Genomic DNA, 20,842 nt, shown 5'->3' on the forward strand with positions numbered 1-20,842 from the left:
TGGTTTGAATCGCCTCCGGTGATCCGCTCTCCTCGCTCCAGCTTTGCAGCCTCTGTAGCTCCTCTTTAGCTCGGCCGGGATGTTGTGTCGCATGCCGGTCTGTCCCTTTGTTTTTAGTGCCAGCAGCTCCGCTCTCGAATAAATGAAGGAGCTGGTTCCAGAAGTTTTGAAAAGTGCAATAGAAATCCCATGTTTATTAAAGCCTCTCACACGATGGTGCCTAGGTGACCGTCCAGCTAAAAGTTTTGCGATGCAGCAGAATGATGATAACAATCATCAAATTAGATCCTCTACAGATTCAAATAAAGGTAAAACACTCCTTGGAGTGACTGAGTTGGAGCTGAGACCGTACTCTAAATGAGTGAAATGACCTTTTTTATGCTTAAACTTAAACTGCCTGAGAGAGCATAGAGACCCAGAAAAGGTCTGAAAAATAATTGCTTGGATGTGTTGGATGGATGTGTTTAATAAAGGCTTACGTTCGTATTATTATTAGCTTAAAGTGTCCTGATTTAGACGAGCACATTTTATGATCCATTACTGACGTAAACGAAATAAACAAATAGGTTTTTATTTTAATTTTGACGCCCTACATCAAGCCACACTGCAGTAAGACCTCCAGAGATAAATCATGACCGCATTTTACAAAGAGTGTGTCCTCTATTGTGTGTGAGTGTGTGTGGAGGAGGGGGACAGAAAGGAGAAGTGGTGACCATTAGCTGAGTCACCCTGTGAGTCTCTAAATGACTGGGTTTGGAGCATCTGAGTGCGTCTGCTGGGTTCATTTGAATTTGTGTAACCATGCTGCATGTGCAGCATGAGTGTGCTTGTGTATGTGTGTCAGAAAGAGTGTATTTTGTGGACTTACAGGTAGAGTACGACTTCCGTGAAGAGCGTTGATGGCGGCCTGGGCCTCTGCGTTGCTCTGGAACTTTACAAATGCACACCCTACATGAAATGACACATCATTAAGCACAGCCCCTCTCTCACACTTACACACACTATAACAAAAACGCTTCCCTTTAAATATACATTAGAAGCCATCTTGCATCTAGCATTTCATCTGTTACCGTGGCACCATTAAGCATGGTCCACAGAACATTCATTGCTTCATCAATCACAGCCCGTAAACCACCAAACGCATCATTAGCTATGACCAATAAAACCTACTGCACTATTAGTCGTGCCTCGTGCAGCAAACGCAGAAAAGTCAAACCTCTGTGTTTGAACTGTCGCGGACTTTGATTTACATGGAAAATATCATTAGCATTGTTGTTACTGACAATAGTCATTTATACGGTGGAGTTGCAACATGCTGCGAGCTTTATTCTTCGGATTTAAATACAAACGGTAAAACAAAGTCAGTCCACACTTCTACAGTCGTGACCGGGAATCTGGCTGCAACCAGTGGCTTTAAAGGATGCTCGACTAAAGGCTGCTTTTGTAAATTGTGGAGGGCATAGCTTAGCAAAATCATCTTAGTGCTGATGATTTTATTCAGTGGGACAAATATGAATTATTGCTAAGGTTTTTAAGTAGCTAAGCCATCGGGGGTAATAGAAATAAGATATGACATGGCTAATTGCATCTATTTAAGCAATATTTAAGTATTTAAATGTTTAAACGATGAGGTTTCAGACTATTTAGAGTAGAGTAGTAGAGTTTGTGGACAGGGGAGGACCAGCAGGGAGTTTAAAAGTAAACACAGTCAAAATTCATATTTGTAGCTCTTTAAATGTGAGGGGAGAACAGTTTTTACCTAATGAACATAGATGGATGAATGTTTTGCTGCTAATGTGTTGTTTCTGTGAATAATACTGTATCTTTCTGTAATACGTCTGGCGTTTATCAACTAAACAAAGTCCAGGAAGTCTCGCTAGATATTAAATGATGCAGTGACAACCATGGAGACAAAGAGTGGTATAATAAAAGCAGAATAACATGTAGCCATTGCTCACCATAATTTTATATTTAGTAAGACTTCCTAGACTTTATAGTTCCACCTGTTTAGCTGAGGAGCACCGGTCAGCCATCAGAGCTTTGCATAGGTTGTCTGTTATCTTCACCAAGGATGTAATGTGCATGGTTGCATTAGTTTGCCTGTTTGTTTGCTTGTTATAAGGATTAATCTAAAAATATGCGCAGATTTGCATGAATATTTTACCAGAGGCAATCCTCAGCTAGACTATGAAGTAATTGACTTTGGAAGTTAGTTCAGGAGTTTCTGAAAGGACTCTTGAGTACTGTGATGCAGGACATTTTCTGTCATATTTTCAAATATGCTGCTCAAATGTGAAAAGAATAAAATAACAATGCTTCCAAGAAAAAAAAACGAATCCAGATTTAGATATCGTTCTGGGACTGTGCATGTTGTGGAGGGAATGTTCAGCCTTGATGTTGGATGTGTTTCACATGGCATGATTTCACATTATTACCTTTGCTGGTACCGTCAGGCCCGCGGAGCACCGTGCACTCCTCTATGCTGCCGAATGGCTCGAACATTTTCCTCACATCGGTGTCCGTCTGCTGCTTTCCCAGCATGCCTACAAACAGCTTCCTGTCTTCTAAGGGGAAGGAGATTACCAGGATGGGAGGGAGAAAGGAGAGTAATGTGTGGTAATGTGAGTGAGATTAAAGACGGGGGGAGAAAGAGATGCATTTGTGAGAAAGGTAATGCAAGTGAAAGCGTGCGGGGAGGGGTGGAGAGGGTGGAGGTAGGGGGGAGAAGCACCATGTCACTGTACATGCACGAATAACAGAAAATGACAACAGGGTGACAAGCAGTTGCAAAGAGGGCTGGACGTTAGCCTGCTGTACTTCGGAGCACCACCAGAGTGCAGTAACATGAACGGCACAACAAACAGCATCTGGCGGTGACTCAAATGTTTGTCACCCTCTGTGTGGTCAGAGAAGCTGCTCCGTCTGTCCCTGTCTGTGAAGGATCAGACCAGCGATTCTGCATGTTTGAGCGCGCCTTACATTCCTGCAGATTACTCTCAGAAAGAACAACCGAGTGATACATGTTTTGTTTTATTTTTTTCCCCCCAAAACTGTTCGTGATGCCATTTCTTTCCAATTTCTTTCCGTATGATAATCAAATGTCAGAGACTTGAAGCTTGAGATACAATCAGTCACAGCGAACGTGCCATTATCCTTATTGCAAACCTACATACAGCCTAAATGTCAAGAAGATTGCAGACGATAAATGTGGTTTGATTAGAAACACCTGCCTGGGTGGTGTGTTGATGGGGAGGGTTTGGGTATTGGCTGATGAAAAGCACAGAATTTGCTCACTACGCTGTGAGCCAATCAGTTTCAGAAAACGGATAAAAAAATGAAAAAAAAATCACGCGTTTATATATATATATATATATATATATATATAAAAACAGCATATAAACAAATGCCTGCATCTGCATGCTTCTTGTCTTGTGATACTAAAAGGAAACCAAAGGATTTCTATTACTGTTTTGTGAATTTTAAAGAGCTAAAAAAAAAATCTAAAGTGTTGATCCTTCAGACTACTGGCATAGAATCTAAAATCACATGTTCAAAATGTTAAAAACTTGGACTGACTTTTAGGAAAATGGGCCCTTTTCACAGCAGGCGTTTTGATTTGCCACAGTGTGACAGGGAGCCAGCATGCACAATACCAGAACCCTGAAACTGAAGCAGCTAAATGGCATTCAGGCATCATTAATTTTATTATCTACACCTGTGCTTTTCCTACTGTGGCACGTCAAACTCCAGTGAAAACAGGCCTATTAGAGACAGTGGATGCTGCGAGAAAGAGTCTTGGATTATTTCCTGGATGTCGACTCAGATGTGAGAGCTTTTCCAACAGCACAAAAACTGGAGCGTTGCATATTTTAACTTCATTCTTGCAAAAACCTAGCACATGTGATGCAGCGGCTACTGTGTCTGAAGCAAATTTCAAGTTTTAGTTAATATCAGGATCCTTTAAGTCACGTGTGTAGGGTTAGGGGTAACTTTTATTTTAGCCCTAAGCTAAATAGACTTATTTTATTTATTTATCTTTTTTTTTTTTTTACCCTTTATTGTGATAGAACAGTGTAGTGGAGAGAAGACAAGAAACCCAGCATGAAGATGCACAAATGGCCCCGGGGCAGATCTGAACCCAGGCTCTACGTCATCCCCACAGCACATGGGCAGCCCACTCCACCCAGCTAAACCAGTGCCCAGATAGCCAGATTTTAAGAAAATAACAGATTACATTACATTTTAAATGCACTCTCACACATTTTGACATGTTTGTTTTTCCTGTTCCTAAATTTTTATAGCTAGGTATAAAAATGCGTGGACACTGAATAAACCCAAACCAAAATCACCAAACTAACTCAAGCTGGGTGTCTCGATGGAGGGTAAGAGGTTAAGTGATCAGATGCTTATTATACCCTTTGTACTTTTCTTAATTACTAGTTTAAACGTAGTCCTGCAGTCTCTAGTGATTTGGTTATCTTTAAAATTTGCATCTGGATGAAGTCAGATGTGACACATGTGAGAGCGTTTACCAGGTCACCGGCAGCCCATCTGGGCTTAGGGTTTGGTAAACATTACAGTCTAAAAATCAACAAGCAACATCTCTTGGTTTCTGAAAATTCTCCATTCAGATTATGACTAAAAACAAACCCAACCCTAAAGGGAGAGTGAGCTAGTGTTATGCTTTGAAAATCAGCAATGGTAATGTAAAATGATATGAGGTATGAGAGATGAAGTATCTTTAATACCTCCTGTCAAAACCTACCAGTGTTTTCTTTTATGATAGCGTAAGTGGCTGTGTGCAGTGTGTGATGTACAGGTGTAGTTTGACAGCAGCAAAACATCCATCTTGACAGGCAGCTGAGCCGACTACTCAGTCTGAACAATAATCTGCTGAAGGGCTGATAAAATCTGTCATATTTTTAGTGTAGATTGCATCTTTTAGGAAATAAGGGGCCTTTAACATCAGAACTTTAATAAAACATCAGCTCCACTGTGTCCATGGTGACGGTGCATGACACTCTGGGTTATGGCAGCTTGTCTTTGTTTAGTGCGGCTGGAAGAGGCACATTTTTAACCAACACCACAGGACACAAACCATGATCTCCTGGCTGATAAATCTGAAAATTATGGCGCCGCTAACTGCCTCAAACTGTGCCGTTATCTCTGCATTCGATTTTGCGGTAACCAGTGCAAGGCCACGGTGTCAAAAGACAATTTGTGATTTATGGTGAGGCACAGGAGATCTATCACATATATAACTGTCATATCAGTGCACACCATTTAAACCATCTATCCATTTTTGTAACCACTTATCCTACTAACTATGCAGTGTGAGTGAGCGAAACCCTAAAACAAAGATGTTCAGAATCACCGATTGACCTCAAAAGCATGTCCGTGGGTGAAAACCAGAAAAACGTGCCAATCGTTTACATCTTGCTGTCAACTTACAGTCCCAATCATCGCGCTGCACCGCTGTACTTTCCCTTAACGCATCCTCCACTCAAGCACTTACCTCGTGCAGGTGTTTTAATGTCACTGCAAGACTAACTGACATGTTATCGCTGATATTTCTGGAGGTGTTTATGTTTGAACAGGTGTTGTGTGTCTGGGTTGGGGACAGGTGTCTCTTACCCCCTCTGCTTTCGCTGTCTGCAGGCTTCACTTGGATTGGGCGGTTCATCTGGAAAAAGATGACGTAGTCGGTTTAAATGCAGGTCAGGGCTAATCAACAAAAAGAAAAACGCATTCATTTTAACATGGCAAAAAGCATATAAGCATGGAAATAACTGGCACAAATTGGAGTTTTAATGTGGCAAATGTGCCCCTTGCTGTTATGTAAATGACAAAAGATGATATTCATGTTTGTGTGCTTTATATAACCATTTATGTAAATGCAATTATAACTGTAGTACACATTTGTGCTTGTTTAGATGTTTGCAAATTAGATGTTTCTCTCCTTTCCTTTTATTGGGCCAACTCGACTCCAACAGGCCACAGCTGACACCGATATGTGTGATATTACATTTGCAGTGTCATACAGTCTCTCTTTCTCGCCCCACCTCCTCTCTCCGAGTCTCTCTCTCAGAATCAGCTCTAATCCTGCCGTCTATCGTTCCCTCTCCCCCTATCACACAAAACCAGGAAAAGCACACACCCACGCGGGATTGGGGAAGTGATAAGATTAAGAACACTCGCCAGCTAATCTGGATTAAAGGAGCACGCAGCATCAGAATAGAGAGAGATTCTGAGCCTGACAGAGGCAGAGACGGATGTCGAGAGGGAGGAATATCAAACAAAAACGCGAAAGAAAAAGCAGGGAACACGCACACACTTTACATTAAGTGACCTTTTTCGCTATTCATAAAAGGCCGCTTCGCCGTCCTCTTCCTGGCTATCCGACTATTCAACCTCCAGACGAAACAGCAGCTTGTCCTTCAAATGTATCAAGCATGAAAAGGACCATTGAAAGAAAGCAAGCAAAATAATGTACAAGGGAGAGCAAAAAGGGAAGAAGAGCGGGATTGGGTTTGATTTGGGAGGGGGGGGGGGGGGGCATATGGAAGAGAGGAGTCAGGTGGGGGATGTGCATGCGAAGAGAGGAAGGGTGATGAGTCGAGGTGAGAGCAACAGAGTGACACTCTGTTAACTTTGGCTTAATGAAGGTCTTAATTATGGAGCTGGTGACATTTCAGCCAGTCGCTGATCCTGTGTCACTGATTGATCCACTGTGATCAGTCACCAGGAGACACTATTGATTGGTGTCACGAGGACCCGCATGAACAAACATCTGTGCTGAACCACGAGCTGAAATATCCCCAGCACCTGCTATACAAGGCCCCCGTGTCTTCTCATTCAGAGCAGTCTAATCGAGTGTACCAATTAATAGGATGATGGAGTAGATGGAGGGGAAGGCTCAAAAAACCATCTTCCAATCAGCTAAACAAATGGAGGTCTTGCTCTGGCTGGCAGTGAATAATAATTTTTTAGTTAAAATTTTTTACAATATGCTAAAGAGAAGATATCATCATTCCAACCGAGTCTGCATGCTAAAATTCATGTACTCCGGGTGAAGCTCGACAAATATACCTCACAGTACGTTATCGGCACAGTTTCTTGTTTATACCAGCCAGTTATCAGGCAGGAGAGAGTGCAACAACAGCCTGTGCAAAATAAGTATTACCTTATTTACCACTGTTTTTCTTCGCTGTTGTTGCCCATGCTGTGATTTAATCTGTATTCTTGCTTTATTCTTCACACATACACCTTTCTAAAGAACGCACCATGCTATTAATGGATCTGTACTGTTTTAGTGTGAACTGCCCAGTTACTGAGATATCAGCTTTGGCCTGGTTATTATAAGAATCCACAAACCTTATTGTCAGCAGTTTTATGTTGGAAGCATTTTCTTTTTACTGTCTACATTCACTACATTACAGCCGTAAACTTCATAAAAAGACAAGCATAGCTTTTGTGATGCCACTGTTTGTTTGTTTTTTCAAAAAATCCCTGCTTCAACGTTCTTTTAGACTTTAATAGAGACAAAAATCAAAGTCATGATGATCATCTTGTGTTCAGTAAACAATGAAACTAATGTCTGAGACTATAAACTCATCAGGAAAGCATTTACTGAGTTCATTAATGCACACATCCTGTCAGATGCTAGTATGCTAGCGTGAGCCTCTCAATGTGTCAGTAGTCATCCGTTAGCAGTGGCTATAGCTTGTCAGACTGAGAGAACATCAATGTGTTTGTGCATGTGCATATGGAAAAACTTGTGAAGGAAGGAAAACTGATGGTGGACCAACATGCTAAACAAGGTGCTGCTGCTTGTTTTGTTTTGACTGATCTGAGATCCATCTACATCTACAAGCTTCTGTGATTCTCACTATTATCATCATTATCTTAACATATAACCACCCAAGCCAGTATGTGCAATGTAAGAAACTCCTAATAACTCCTTTGACATGTATTTAAGGAAAATCTTGATGCTGGACAGGGGATGTCAAATCCTGAACAGGTGCAGGCTCCACCAGGATTTTCAGATTAGCATATATAAGAAAATGTTGTTTGACCAGACCAAAGTTTAACCAGCTGTTCTACCAAAACTCCACCTTATTTTTTTTTATTCATAATTTTAATACCCTTGTAGATACTGACAGTCACTCAGTGTCTGAGCTATCAGTTATTGCACGCCACTCAATCATAGCAGGAAGGATTCTTCCACACATTGATACAGACATCTATAGATAGATAACTAAAAATAGAAGCTATTTTGGGGTTAGCTCTCTCTTAAAGCACCTTAAGTCAATGCTATGAATTAATGGCATTAAATTAAGTGGCAAGTTTGATTGACATGTTTGAATGATGCTTATAAAAAGCCGCATGGCCCATATTTCACTGTGGGAAGACAAATAGTGAAGGCCGTGGTGGTGGTGGTGATAAGGAGAAGCACAGCAGATGGCTCAGGAGATTGGAATTAGAATATACAAGAGGAAAAACAGTGAGAAGTGGAGGCCATCAAGGCTGTGCCACTTCAGATCTGCACAGCAACCGGCTGCCGGTCTGATAAAGACCATGCTCACATGGCCATCGTCATGACAACCCCAGAGATGAGAACCCCCACATCAGGTAAACAAGGTTGCCCTGAACAACCTGCAAAAGAGACGGGTGGAAAACAAATGAGGAGGACAAAGGGTGCTTCTAGGTCAAGAGATAGAGGGATTAGATGTGCAGTGGAGGAAGGGAGAAGACGAGCAGGGGGAGGAAAGATGAAAGAATAAAAAAAAGAAAAAAGAAAAAGGGATGGTAGCGGCTTCGTTCGTGCCTGTTGAATGTTGGCGCTGCCTCGAGAGCAGATGCAGAAGCAGGGAGAAAAATATCTCTGTCTAAACCTCAACCACTAACACACACTTTACAGTAATTTGCTCTCTCCCCTCCTCCTCCTGTTGCTCCCCTCCCCTCCCCTTTCTCTCTTAGGCTTGTTTACAAAAACGGTCCCATACTGTGCACAGACAACACGCATTCAAACCTGCCTGATCAACAGCCCATTTCACCACTGTGTGTTTTTGCTATTGGATTTTTCTTGCTCCCCCTGCGCTCCATGTCCAAACACGCCATGCAGATATTATATATACAGTCATCCAAACAATGCTCCGTCGGCTCCTGACGGTCACAGTGACGTGAGCGCACATCTACACATACTTAATCTTTTCTTTCTGTGATGCCGCGGGGGATTTCACGAGCATTATGAAATATTAAATCCACAGATTTTCCAATCAAATAACAGCTCGACCCCTTCGCCATAATGCATGACCCCCCCCCTCTCCATGCCATCAAAGTTCATACACTGCAACAACAAGCCCAGAGAATCTATATCGTCAAACTGATTTAACAATTTGGACTAAATCTGCCAATGTATATTCAGCATCATGATTGCATTTAGGAGTATCTACATTTAATAGCTTTAACCCATTAAAAGAAATAGGTAATACAGACATTGCAAGGGCAGAGAATTTAGCTGGGACTGGAGGGACGTGTCCCCAGCAGTGATTTGGGTAATTTATTTTAAATATTGTGGCGAGCAGAGACGCACTATGATAGACATCAGCGAGACTGATTGAATTTCCCTTTTCAGCTACTTATTTTATTATTTTGGGGGCATTTTGATTTTATTACAAAATGACAAAAGAGAGAACAGAGAAATGTGCTCAGGAAGCAGCTCTCTCTTTGATCTTTAACAAAGCACAGAGCATCACACTGAATCTAAGTGGTCTCATCCCAGGGCATCAAATACTGCCGTGCTGTCAGATGGTGCTGGAGTCACATAGATATGCACAAGGTATGCTTTGGGATCAATCCCATGACGCACTGACGGCTATAATGGATGCCAAGCATCTCTGCATCCAGAAGTTTGTTACCCTGGAGACTACCTCTTGCTTCAGATTTTGTGTTTTTAACTAGATTTAACTTCTTTTTAAAACTCACCAATTAGTTTTGATTTCTCTCGCTTTTTACTTTCACTTTTACTCTGTGATTAAATATCGATAAGAAAAGAAAATCCTTGGTTATGTTTAGAATGAGGTTGGTATTTAGGTTAAATATGTCCTTTCACACCATTAACCCTGCAATTGGAAACAAGAGGCTTACCCAATGTGTTTAAATGTGATGCCAGGCTGTAATGTACAAGCTGGGAGCACCAAAGCCAAAGGCTACAAAGTGAGTATCTTGACAAGATGTATTTAAAGTCTTGGACATGAAAACAAGCTGACTGAACACACCTACACTATATGGAAAACAGAATTAGAGCACAACAGCTAATTTTTTCATTTAGATGTTTTCAGTCCCATGACCACAGGTGTGGTCAAGCACATAGCAACGCAGTCGGCTTTTTCGAACATTTGTAAAATAATGTGAGCATGATGCTGTAATAGGATGCCACCATAGCGACAAGTCAGTTTGTGAAATTTCTTCCGTTCTAGATATTCCATAAATGGTATTATTGGCAAGTGAAAGTAACAAAAGTCACAACAACTCGGCCACAAAGTTGCAGACCATGTAAATTACAGAGCTTGGTCGCTGAATGTTGAGGTGCACAGTGCGTAAAAGTCACCAACTGCTGAGCGCCAAACCTCCGCTGGCACCAAATCTATGTGCCAGAAGCTTCATGGCATGGGCTTCCATGGTGCTCCTGTGAGTGTAATGCATAGGTGCGTTTGTCCATAGTGTATCTGTCCTAGAACAGGGATTATCATCAGCACAGCACTCAGAGTCACAGTGCCCCACATAAAATAAAAAATGCTAAAATAAAAATGTTTAGAGCTATGCAGTCTTATTAATAAGGTTTTATTTATCCAGGGAAGGCTAACTATACATGAAAAAAAATTGTCAGACCAAAATCGCAGCTGTTAGTTTAAAAAAAAAAAAACAGAAGTGCTTGTTTATCATTGCATATTTTACTTTCTGACTAATGTGCTTAAACACAATCTATGCAAATCAAGTTTACTTAACTCTCTTCCAAGCAAATGGAGACATTTTAAGCACAAGGATATTTCTCAGACTTTGCACAACAGTCCTTGTGCTTAAAATGTCTCCATTCCCTTGGAAGGATGTTAAGCACAAACAGATTCACAACCTTAATAAAACACACAAGGCTCACCTGTTGTAAATACAAGACTGAATAAATGGCTTTTATTCTCTAAAAGGGCTCAAACTAAGTAGCCTGGTGTATTTAGGTGTATTTAACACCCTCCGCAATCTTTTATTTAACAGTGTACAGATTGAGGAGTGGCCATCGCCACCGTGGAAATGCATTTTCATGTGCTACAGCAAGGCAAATGTGTTTTAGATAGAGTAAAGCATACTGATGATGACATTTTTCTCGCCTTACTATTATGACCTGCAGAGCTGATGATAATCTGTCTATATAGTAGGCTGCTACTGCTGTGTGAGTGGTGGGGAGGGGGCCACATTTCTGCTGCCTGTTTTCTCTCCAATTTCAATACATTCTGCTTGTACGCCCGAAAAAGCTGCCACTCTGAATGGTAAATATATCAGCGGAGACCGTCACCCCGCTCTTTCAAGAACATTTACAACAGGGAGGCAGAGCTGGAGGGGAAGAGGAAGGGGGAGGAAGAGGGAGGGGAGGTGTAGCTGGGTGGGGCGGGAGGGGGGGGGGCACAAAGACAATTTTCCATCTTCGCCTCCCCTCCGCTCCATCACACAGCGCTGGTCATTGCATCGTGCTGGTCGCCTAGCAACCTGGCATCCCTCGTCCCAGCCGTCTCCAGGCAACCAGACCTGCGACCGTAATCAACCTGCCACCTCCCACCTCCCCGCACCGCCTCCTCCTCCTCTCCCCCCGTCTCTGTTCCCTCTCCTGTCTCTGCTGCTTTTTGCTCCCTCGGTTCTCCATCCACCTCCTCTCTATCGTTGCAAATGCACTTACGCTGAGACGCACTTGTGAATTCACCCCGTGGGGAGAAGAAGAAACACAGGTGGAAATTGGTATATTAACAGGCATAAAAAAAATAAAAAAAAATAAATAAATACATAAATAAAATAAAGGAACAGAAAAGGGAGATTGCAGTTGATCACACAAAGAGTTGGAACAAAGCGGCACACAAAAGCAGAGATGCACAAGTGCGCTCCGTTAGCGTTTGCACACGTGGATGCACACACAGATGCGCACACACATGGGCAGGCATCCACATAAAGCGGAGAGAAAACTCAACCTTCTCCTGAATTCAGTCAAACACAAAGAGACTGACAGCACTTGTGCAGTTCGATAATATTTAAACAATGTCCCAGTCTTCAGTGTCAAAGCCGCTTCCCGGTGTTGTCTCCGGCTCTTACAGGGTTCACCAGTCTGTCCGGCGCTGACAGTGTCTCGAAGCTGACATTCAGCCGTTTAGCCAGACAGACAACAAAAATCCTTCAAAGTGAAGAAACCGAATATCAAAGAGTAAATTCCTAACAATACTCGAGTTGACTCTCAATTGTTTTGTCTGTTCTGACTGTTAAATATTCACGTCAAGTGTTGTTTGACTCGAATCAGTGGAGCAGAGGGGGAGAAAGAACTGAATCACAGGCAGATTTCTGTGTGTGTGTGTGTGTGTGTGTGTGTGTGTGAGAGAGAGAGAGAAAGAGTGCAGATAGAGTCCATGTCCTACTTTTTTCCCTTTTTTTTTTTTTTAACTTTAACTGGCACGATTTACACATTTTAACTCCACTACAGTCCATGCATGCTCATTAGATAACCAGTCCTGCACCAAAGTTCAAAGAGCCTAATGAGTTTTGTGGCAACAGCCCTTCTCTGCTTTTGTGTGTGTGTTCGTCTAGCAAACACACACTCCCCAACCCCCCCAAAAAACACACAATTCCTCAGTAACAGATGTCTGTATTTAAGCTGATAAACACACTGCCTCAACGCACCTCCAGCCTTCACCACCCTTACACCACCCACTGTTCATTATGTCAAACTTTCATTCAATCCTTCCTCCCCTCCCCCTACCCTCTATTATTTCTCCCTCCCCGCTCCAACTTCATTTATCCAATTTCTCTCTAATTCACACCCATTTACCACCTCCATAAATCCGATCTGCATTCATCATTACAGTCGCCCCAGAGTGACGTACAGAGGACGAGCCCTTTTTTCCCCCCTCTGTTGTTGTCACTCTGCGCCGCCTGTCCTGCCCAGCCGTGCATTTATATGCATGCATATGTAAATGAATCGACGCGTGAATGCACACTTAACTCCAGATAGATTCATCAAGTGAACGCACTCGCTCCGAGGTGCGCTAATTGCTATCATCATCAGCATCATCCCCACAACTCGCTGGCATCAAGATATAGGTTGCATGTGGAGGCGCCGATTTATCTCCGTATTGTCAGTGGAATAAAAGAGTTATCATGTTCACATCACGGGAGCATGTTTAAGCCTTTAGACTTTCTGTTTTTGTCATTTTTTTTTTTAAATGCACATGAAAATGCCAATTTCTGATAAAGTGAAGCTGAAGGGTGGAGGCTGAGCAAGTGTACAAAGCTAACAGGTATACAAGAGATTGTTAACATAACCCTGCAACCCACCATAGCTCGTGTGCATCTACAGTAGGAAGTTTGCTCAAAGATTAAGGGCACAAATTACAGCACTGCGCACTAAAACTTCCTATCTCATATCCTGTGTAAAAAGCCGGAGCTATATTTAGTACGTGCATTTTTTTCAGACTATTGATAAAACCCTTCTGTCTGCTCCGTCTGACTCCTTATGTCTGAGTAAATGTCAAGCTTAGTCAGATGTTCCACCACAAAGAGGGCTCTTTCCTCTCATACGTGCAGCTTAAACGCAAAGAAGGCCTCGCAGCGCAGATTTCCCTCTCATACACGCGGCTGATAGTGAATGAAGAAACCCGAGGAGAGCTCATAATAAACCCTGCAACTTCCCTCCATCCATCCATCCCTATCTTTGGATGTGTACTCCCCCAGGAAACACGTGCACACGAAAGCAAACAGACAGTTATGCACACTCGGGCACACAAAAGCACGCACCCTTCATTAAACCGTGTAGGTGTGAACACCTGCCCTCCCTTCCCCCAGCTGCACATGCAAATTCACTCCAAGTACACACACGGCTGCTCCCCCCACCCCAAACTTGGGCACAGGCTCTCTATTAGATTTAGATGTTATTCATTTTAGATATTAGATTTAAAATGAACAGCGAGGCATTGTTGCAAATATTACTTTAAGGAAGCATTAAACAGCTTCGTGACTATCCAAATGCATATGATTCTCATTAAATGAAGGAAAAGCTTGACATTTTGCCTTCTTGTTGAGAAAAATCACCACGGCTGTCATATCTATGCAGCATTTATAAACTAGATTTTGAAGCTTGTTAGCTTAGCTTGTTAATCCGGCTGTTGAAACAAGATGATGTGATATTCAGAGGCACTGATCGATGCATTTTATTCCCTTTGGAAAGAGATAGATGAAAAGAGCTAAGCTAACTGTTTTTATGCACAATTTCAAACTAACAAGGTTGTTTTTTTCTTTATACAGCACACAGCAGGAAGTAGTCCCCCGTACTCCAAACATGTTTGTACTTCCTGGACAAAACATGCTGGAGGAGAACATTAAAAGATGCCAATGAAGAAGTGCCTTAAACTTGTATTCCATGTGACTGCCATCAGAAGGCGAGATCTGTGGTTGCAAAATGACTTTCTGTCCTATAGAAGTTTTGCACGTGACGTCATGCACACATTACCTAAGAGCTATCTGCCATATTGGATGTGATACAACCACCAATGGTTAATTGGGTGACTTCCTAGAAATTGCTTGCTGTTGCTAGGTAAAATTGGTTGCAAAGATGGTGCTGCGGCAAAAACCCTCCTTGCGATAGTTTTGGTTGTTTGCAAATTGCCACTGTTGATTGTACTTTTGATGGAAATTGCCAACTTGTCTGCAAACACTCACCATGTACTAGCAGAGCGGGCAGAAAACGTTTTTTAAAAAAGGCACCACGCGAAAAAGAAAGAACCTCAAGCTACAGAGTAAAAGTTGTAAAAATAAAAAGACAAGTTTATTTTGAAGGCAAACAATTTACGTTTTCTGTTTTTGCCACACTTCTCACAGTTTTACAACTACTTGGTGAGTAGTTGGAGAGTGTTTGCAGACAACTGGGCATCTTCCATGCAAAGTACAAGCAACTGCAGCAATCTACTACCAACTGGAACAATTGCAAAGAGGTTTTTGGTGCAGCATCCCCAGATTCACCTCATGACTGGTAGGAACCTCCAGCAAACAGTTAGAGAAAACACATTTTCCCTTGTCAACAACTCAGTGAGTGCAGGGGATCAACCAGTGGTTGCAGTTTTAGCAACTGATTTCTCAGCGATTGCCATCAATCAGCTACCACTCCCCAACCGGTCGAGGAATGCTACATTTTCCCTAATGACCGGTGGTAACCAGAAGTTTGCAGAGCAGTCTCTTGGCCTGTGTGATTCTACATTTTCACATATTCAAAATGGTGCACAAGCTATCACATGATCACTGCAAAACCTCGCAGAAATCTTGACCTCTGCAAAGACTTTCATTGTGAGATTTTGGGCTTAATAGTCACTCATATTTAATAAAAAAAAATGTAATATTGTAAATCTTGGCCATACTATGTTTAAAAAGTAAGAATTATCCATGGTACACATACTGTTTCTCGGTCAGACCTTCCCATCTTGGTGGCATCAATTTTTTTAAAAAAATTTTATTGTGTTTTTTTCATTAGTTTTTTTTAAACCAGACAAAGTCACAGCATCAGTGAAAAGGCTTTTCTTGAGGTACCAAAAAAGGACTTCAGCTAAGCTACGTTAGCCTGCTGCCTGCCTGCAGGTTAATATTTACTGGACAGAAATGAGAGCAGTATTGATCGTCACATTCCTCTTGACAAGAAGACAAATACATCCCAATATGTCAAAATGAATTTTCCTTTAATCTATTGATTATTTTCCTGATTAATCACGCTCTTTACAGCCCATTGTGACATTAACATTATTTTTGTTTTAGACAAAAAGTGGCAAACATATTCAGTTTACTACCACAGAGGCCCAAAAAAACCTGAATCTTTGCTGTTTTTGCCAAAAAAGACATAAAAAAATTAATGCATCGTGAAAATGGTGCTGATTCATTTTCAACTATTTTGATTATTTCAGTTAATTTCAGCTCGACTGACCTTATTTGACATTATTGAGATCTAAGTTCAGTTTTGGAGGCTGCTTTACAAGATGGCTATGATTAATGTGGCATAATGTGGACGTTATTATCTCAGAGTGCCTCACAACAGCTGACCAGACCAGACAAATAGCCTGAGACAGTGCAGAGATAAAGCGATAAGAACAGAGGGGACAAGAGTACAAGATGTCCAAACAGGACAGAATGAGTGCAGCTCAGGAAGCAAATCTTCTTTCTCAAACCTCCATTTTCACACTCTGAGTGAATCTGCTGTTTTTTTCATTTATTTATTTTTTACTCGTGCCCTTTTCCCCCCTCCTCCATTCTCTCGCTTTCTTTCCTCGCTTTCAGATGAATGTGCTTTTGACACTCTTCTTCCACCTCACACTTAGAGACGGACTCTCTCACCTGAAATTAAACACGAGGCCAGGTGCCACTCTGATACAACCATCTGTTCGGCCCTGTTCTTTCTCTCCCCTTTTTCCCTTCTCATTGTTAGCAATGAGAGGGGAAAAAATAGTGCAGAGGGAAAAAAGGGCTGTAAGACTGACCCTTTCTTCTCAGAGAGGAAAAATGCATTTTCTTAAAATAAAAAGCAGTCCTGACTGTTAATGAGATCTTTCAGCTTTCTGTACATTCAGGTGTGCTTTCATTTAAGCTCTCAGTCCTATAATTGCTATCATGTTTTTCCTTTTGTATCACCCTGGCCATGAGATGCCAAAGTTAATTATTCTTTGGCAGTGCAGGTGCAATTAGATGACAATTACACCACAGCTGGTGGCAGGGGTGGGAAGCAGATCTTGTCCGTGTGGGCGTGTATGGAGCTAATAAGATGGTTTTCCTCTCGCTCTCTTTTTTTTCCATGGCAAGGAGGGGGAGGGCAGGGAAGGACTGGGAAAACACTTGAGGGTTTAGCTTGTTCCACACGGCTTAGAGGTAAGAGGTTGTGAGGAAAAAGAGCTGCTAGAGTAGCAGAAGGGGGGGGGGGGGGCTTTATCATGGAGCATTGGGCCCTGCTGATCAGCCTGCGAGAGGTCAGGAAGGTCACGCTACTGTCACACTAACAACAGGATCTCTTTTGTTGCCACGTTAATACCATCCTGCCCCTTCAAACTGTCCCTGCCTGCCATTACAATGATACCCTACTGCTATAGTATTTTCTCCCCCGATAGAAAATGAATGCTTTAAATAATCAAACAGGCATTTATATTTTAAGAACAAAAAATGTGGTTTGAGCTCATAAAAATCTGCTTTTGGATTTCATCTCCTTCTTTTGTAATTTAGACGTAACAAAGACAGCATTTGACCTGTACCCTTAATGATGAGTTCTGACACCTCAGTATATATAAATAAAAATGTGGTTTAACAACCATTAGAATAGTTTCCCTGTTTTTTCAAGGGTAGCTGCACAGGCAGAGACCACCCTTGCAAATGTCTGATCCACACCCAGTCGTTTTGTTCTATTTGCAGTCCTGAAATATAACCGAAATTACTCAGAAAAAGAGCTTCAAGGGATACTCCTATAACTTTTCAAGGGATAAAGAGTTAAAGGTTCTCAGCTTCGCAGCAGAAGAAAACACTTATCAGTAATACCTGCTGTTGTTTATAAAAGACTCCTCCATGAGTCAAAAACCCTGCTGATTTAGTCCTCAGTTCTGTCCTGAAGTTGGTCATGTTCATTATACACACCTGGCTTTTTCTTTTGGGTGTTAGCGGGTAAGCTAACATCAGCTAACTCGCTAACGTGTTTGATTTACTAGCTAACCTCGGCTTACATCCTTGCTAACGGTGTTATGCAGAAGGTTAAATAGCAAAATATTTCACATCAGTTTAAATTTTTCATCTTTACGTGAATTGTGGCGTCTTTATTGTTGTCTGTTTGAGTTGCCAATTTGTCGATGTTAGTGATTTATTCACTAAAGCTTTAGGTTAACTTTTGCTAGTATCTAAATACTAGCCTCAATCTTACATGATAGAACCCTGAGCACTTGACACAGAGGTAAGACACTTTAGAGTGAACATCTTTTACATTTTTATACAAATTATTTTTTTTAATATTTTTTTGTATTTAGATTATTCAGCAGGAATAAATATACAGTAAATAAACTGTACCAGATATAGCTAAAACTTACATTTCTTTACATTTTAATTCAATGTTGTACTGGATTTGATGCCATTACCAGTCATTAGACAATCCCTGACTGGTTGGTAAGTAATCAATAGAGGATGCGGGGTAGTAAAAACCCCTACTTGCAATTGTTTTGGACAAGCATACTGCTGCAGTCGCTTGTAGTTTATACGAAAGGCTACGACTTTGTACCAAACGCTTGCTTGAAAAAGTGCAACACGGTGAAAGTTGTACCTCAGTGCTGCTCAGTCAACACATTCACTTTGAATGCAAACAGTCTCAGCTATGGATTGTGTTGCACTTTTCAGTTTTACTATCTTGTCCAAAGCAGTTGGTAAGTGAGTGCAGATAAGTCAGCATCTCCCACTGCAAGCTACAGCAATATGCACGTAACCAAACATATCACAGCACTGTATACCTCTTTGCGACAGATTTCAGTGGTTACCAAATGGTTGCCAACCAGTCTCTAAGTCTGTGTGACAGGGGCTTATTCACTAATGGTCACATGACTGCAAAATCTGAATAGTTCCTAGTCAGATGCCAGTTAAAAAAAAACTGTCGAGCATCAGTTTACAGGGCTATTACCAAGCGAGAGATTCTATAAAGGTTAAAAGGTTTAAAAGTTAACCAAGTAACACACTGAAAAAAACTGTACAACCAACCACATATAAAACTGGATAACTATTTATAAAAAAAATTCTAAACAGTCTTTATTTCTGTTTACCAACACGTCATGGATGGATTACTTTTTGTCTGTCAACTACTGGTTTAATAGATGATTTATTAATAGTTACTGTCTATCCTCTACTTAGAGTCTCTAAGCTTGTCATATTTTGACGTTTCTAGGCTAAAAAAAATGTATCAATTATGAAAAAATCTTTAGCTGCAGAGTTACACTTTTCACCTGCTTCTTCTCTTTTCCCTCAAAAACTACAGTCATGACCTGCCATTCAGAAGAGGGGGGGAAAAAGAAGTGAATGATGTAGATTTCAACAAAAATAACCAAAAGGAAACAGCGGTGAAGCTGTCTTAGTAAAAGAGGAAGCAGCGGTAAGTCTGGGCACACACTCTGTCTCAGTAATTCCTTGCCTTGTCGCCTTGTCTCCCATATAGTTGGTTATTATAGAGACGCGGCTGTCATGTCATATTTAGCTCTGGAAATGTCATTTGGCAGCACACCTGCTGCCTGGCTATGCTAATAAAGCTAGGTTTAACTTTGATTAGAATTCAGTGAGAGAGATGGATCGAGAGGAGGGGGAGATGGAGAGAGAGAGAGAGAGAGAGCGAGTAAGAAAGACAGAGACACGGAAAGGAAGAGAAACATCAAAGAGAATAAGAGCTGGCAAAGTCACTCCAGCAGCGAGCCTCATAGCTGTCTCTTCCGACCCATGACATGTAGCAAGATGACTCATGCCTTAACTGGATGGATATGTCTGGATGCATCACATATGAAACATAAGAGGAGGGGAGGGGCAGCCTCTGACCTTTATTGGTGCAGATTAGCTAAAGGGGGAAATCAACCCTACATGTCAAACTTGGTTAATTTTCCCAGGGTCCTGTGCGGCATGGTCAGATAGCCCGGCATGCCAGTTATTCTGCTTCTTTGATGTAAACACATACACGTACGCCGTCAAAGACTCGAAAAGACAGCCACACACTCACCCCCGGTAGCGTCTTCTGCTCGTGCAGTGCATTCTGGGCTTTCAGGGCAGACTCACGTGCACAGTATGTCAGGAAGGCACATCCTGGAGAAACACAAGGGGCACGAGATCACTCATATAAGTGCATTGATTTTTAATGTCTATATAACGTCAGCTGGCAGCCACCCTATTATAAATATACCATTCGGTCATATGTGTTCTTATTTTATTGAGATTAATAAACACTAAGAACGATTCTGGGTCAACGTGCATTCACATTTTCTAATAAATGTACAAATAAAAAGCCCCCGTGCCTTTAATCAGACTGTCATTTTTTGTTAAGCAGTTCCTCCTGTGGCACCAGAGATCTATGGAATTATTAAAATAATATCTATTCAGACACAAGCAGCCTGAATGAGTATTTAATATCATGCTGTTCAGGCAAAAATGTATGCACTCCTACATAATAGAGAAAGGCCTTCATTAACCTTTAGGGCTCCACACAAATCATGAATATGTAAATGTATGCAGAATAGGTGTTATAGGTGTTAGAGGACCCAAACCACCTGGCCTATATGTCTCCCCAATGACTGATGGTTTATGTGGATTTATAAAAGCTTTTGTTTTCTGCCCTCAGATTTGCATTAGGAATGACAGCACGGATCATTGTTCAGCTTCGGATCGCTCTGCCAGCTTCGGTCCATCTGTCAAACAGGATTTTGAACACGTCGAGTTTTCCTCCTAAATATACGGAGCCTGCCCACCATGTGACGAGGGGAAGTAGTAGTAGTAGTAGAAACAGTAGTGGCAGTGGGTGGCACCAGTTCTTTCAAACTGAGCGATATCGCGGTATGATACT

General features: G+C 41.6%; 1 protein-coding gene across 2 annotated transcripts in view; it reads right to left on the minus strand.

Annotated features, from left to right (window-relative positions):
- The window catches only part of celf3a (cugbp, Elav-like family member 3a), a 37,574-nt gene that overhangs the window by 14,483 nt on the left and 2,249 nt on the right, over positions 1 to 20,842 (minus strand). The window contains exons 3-6 of one of the 2 annotated variants that reach the window (XM_085395563.1): positions 20,006 to 20,088; positions 5,635 to 5,683; positions 2,436 to 2,561; positions 869 to 948 (exon numbers count right to left, since the gene is read on the minus strand). In XM_085395563.1, the coding sequence (XP_085251689.1) occupies positions 869 to 948; positions 2,436 to 2,561; positions 5,635 to 5,683; positions 20,006 to 20,088 (338 nt within the window). Of the gene's footprint in view, positions 1 to 868; positions 949 to 2,435; positions 2,565 to 5,634; positions 5,684 to 20,005; positions 20,089 to 20,842 lie in introns of both variants that reach the window. The other variant, XM_085395562.1, reaches the window with a different exon arrangement.

Source organism: Rhamphochromis longiceps, linkage group LG22 (assembly GCF_057381845.1).
Source record: "Rhamphochromis longiceps isolate RC_006_pf linkage group LG22, R_longiceps_female_GT1.1, whole genome shotgun sequence".
NCBI lineage: Eukaryota > Metazoa > Chordata > Actinopteri > Cichliformes > Cichlidae > Rhamphochromis > Rhamphochromis longiceps.